We start from the raw sequence: 2,706 nt of genomic DNA, 5'->3' as shown, positions 1-2,706 counted from the left end.
GAGACCCGACGAAAGGCAGCTCAGCGTCCTGGCGCTAAGGTTCTTCGAGCGCGGGGCACGCAGCGCACGCCGTCCAAAGCAGGGCGAGGCCTGGATGATGATGGCAAGGACAGGGCGTCGGGGTGATCCGAAGGAACGGCCTCGTGCGGCCTGAGCGTTTGCGAGGTCGGCCAAATCGGGCCGAGCCGCGACATATCGACTGCGTGCGTGTCTACCATGGTGCACGCTGCCCTGCTGGACGGGCCTCATTGGATTGGATCAGCTGCCCACCATGTGGGCCTGTCCGTGGTGCGCCTACTATCGCTCCCTGGCCGTCGCAACCTTGAAGCGGGGTGAAGCGCACAGCCTGGTGGCGAAGCAGCGTCCGTACCTGGTCGACGGCCGTCCAAAGGTCAGACAGTCGCGCAACGTCGCTGCAGCATGCCGAAAAGGCCCAGCCTGGTCCGGGCTAGGGGTGCATCGCGCATGGCGTTTGGGCTCAGCTGGCCCAATGGGCTGGACCTGGGCCCTCACTCTGGGCCCGACGACGGGCGCGCGTGCGTAGAAGCATTCCACGGCCCGGCATTGTAGGTGTCGTCGAGCGCGGTTGTGGCGGCGATGGGTCGGGTCTGGCGCGGCGGGCAAGGAGGCAGGCCTGGCCAGGCCAGGCCAGGCGGGGCCAGACCGGGCGCCAAAGGCCTAAGCCGGTCCCTACTTGCCGGCCCATCCCACGATGTCGGAACATCCGCCCGGCGGTCGAGGCGCAGCGCAAGGCATCCGCACGACATGGACAGGCCCCCTCGATCGGGCTAGGCCTGGACCTGGCGTCGGGATGGTGCCGGCAACGATGTCGGGACCGACCGAGACACAGGCGAAGGATGAAGCGGTGGCGAGCCAGGTGAGGCGGCAAGGCCCGCCTCCACCCTTTTCCCTCTGGATTTTGAGCGGCCTTTTGCTCTCTGCCTGCGTGTCGCTGGCCTGGCCTGGCCTGGCCTGCCTTGGGCTGCCCGTTGCTCCGCAAGACGAGGCCAAGGGCGCGGGGGTCCAGACCCTCCCTCCGCTCGGTCCACCATCACCGCAAACTTGGCCGAACGCCGCCGCCGCCTTCGTTTGGCACCGTCGTCAAGACCACCCCGCCCCTCGACACGGATTCGGTCACTGGGCGAGCTGAGATCTGGCACGGCCGTGTGTGGCGGTCAGACCAGGTCATCGTTCCTTGCAGCAGCCGCAGCAGCAACTGTATCGGCATCTGCTCCCGCCACAGGTCTTGGAGCACTCCCTTCGCCCAAGCTTCAAGAGCAGGCACCTCGTTCCAGCGTATCTCTCGAACAGATCCCTAACGCCACCATCATTCGAGACGCCCGCCAGATTGTCGCTTCCCCGATCTGCCCCCGTCCACTCTCTTGCCCTCGCACACACGGCGCCTCACCCGTAGCACTTCAATCGATGGCCAACGAAGCGGTCAAGCGTGACGCCAAGATGCCCGGCGGCTTCCTCGCAAGCCTCCTCGGCAGGTCATCGTCGTCGTCCAAGGCGCCGCCTGCACCTGCCACTGCACCAGTCAGCGTCGCCGCCGATGCTCCCGCTGCCGAAGCTCCCAAGAACAAGCTCAAGAGCGCCCTCGCATCTCCGTCCAAGCATGCTGTGGACGACGCACCGAGGGTCCTGACCGGACCCGCCAACACCTCTCGTCGCCTAGCCGACACGGCCCAGCCGCTCCAAGCCGACAGCGGAGGTGCTGCCGGTCCAAAGGCGAGGAGGGCCTGGTACGCGTTCGACAAAGCCGCCACACCGCCTCTGGAGCGTTCAGCGTCAGACGACCGTCCCGACCAGCAGCTGCAGATCTGGCCGTCCAAGTCCAAGGCCCGGGTGGACGTGGTCAAGGACAAGCAAGCCAGCAGATCGCTGCCGTTCCGGCACAAGCGCCATGTCTCGTTCTCCGTCCCGGAAGCTCCAGCAAAGCCCGATATCCGACGCCACCAGCGAACCCCCTCTGGCACCGACCTGGACCGGCGGCGCGACGAGAGACCGCTGCATCTCTCTAGCCACCGCCAGTCGACGTCCCTGCGCCAGATGCAGCCATTCGAGCATGGCGAGCGCGGCGAGCGCGGTCTGGCCAGGATTGCAGAGGATTCCGACCGTCAGCGACCTGGAGCGGAGGTCCGACCCCCGCAGCCGCTTGGAGCTACAGCCAGAGTGCGCCGATCCGATGGCGGTGGCCTCGCCTGGAAGCTGCAGAACGACGGCGTCACGACCATGCAAGCACAGTCGCCGGCCAGGATGGTCGTCGTCAGCTCCGAGGCGGCGCCTGGCGCGAGGTCGATGTATGCATCGCCCCCACCAGTGCCGCAGCAGCACCGGCCACAGGACGCCTACCGCGCGCCGAGGGACCTCGAACGCGCTCGAGACGAGCGGACCGCTCCGAGACTCGCCTACCCTCGAGCGCGCCCAGCCCGTCGGGATGCCGCCGAACTGTCGGACGCCTCGAGCGACGGCGGTCGGCCAAAGATGCGCCCGACCTCGGACCGGGAGCGGGCCCGCAGGGACGGGGAGCTACCGGAGCGGGATGCGGCCGGCAGCCAGGCAGCCCGACGCCGTCGTCCAGAAGCCCATTCTCGCTCCCTGCAGAACCCCTCGACGGGGCTGCGAGGCCCGACTGTGCCCAGCAGCGCTCGCAACCAGCTGCGGTCCCAGCCTGCGGCCTTCTTTGGCATGGTCGGTGCCTAA

The 2,706-nt window shown here is 67.8% G+C and overlaps 1 protein-coding gene across 1 annotated transcript; it reads left to right on the top strand.

The window, feature by feature from the left end:
- Positions 1-1,458: 1,458 nt before the first annotated feature.
- Positions 1,459-2,706, top strand: PFL1_01994 (uncharacterized protein; the record flags this gene model as incomplete). Its single annotated transcript, XM_007879505.1, has 1 exon — positions 1,459-2,706. The coding sequence occupies one exon, from the start codon at positions 1,459-1,461 to the stop codon at positions 2,704-2,706; it is 1,248 nt and encodes a 415-aa protein (XP_007877696.1).

The sequence above is a fragment of the Pseudozyma flocculosa genome, assembly GCF_000417875.1.
Source record: "Pseudozyma flocculosa PF-1 unplaced genomic scaffold scaffold00005, whole genome shotgun sequence".
NCBI lineage: Eukaryota > Fungi > Basidiomycota > Ustilaginomycetes > Ustilaginales > Ustilaginaceae > Pseudozyma > Pseudozyma flocculosa.
The sequence above is the reverse complement of the archived record's forward strand: the minus strand, read 5'-3'. Positions and strand labels throughout refer to the sequence as shown.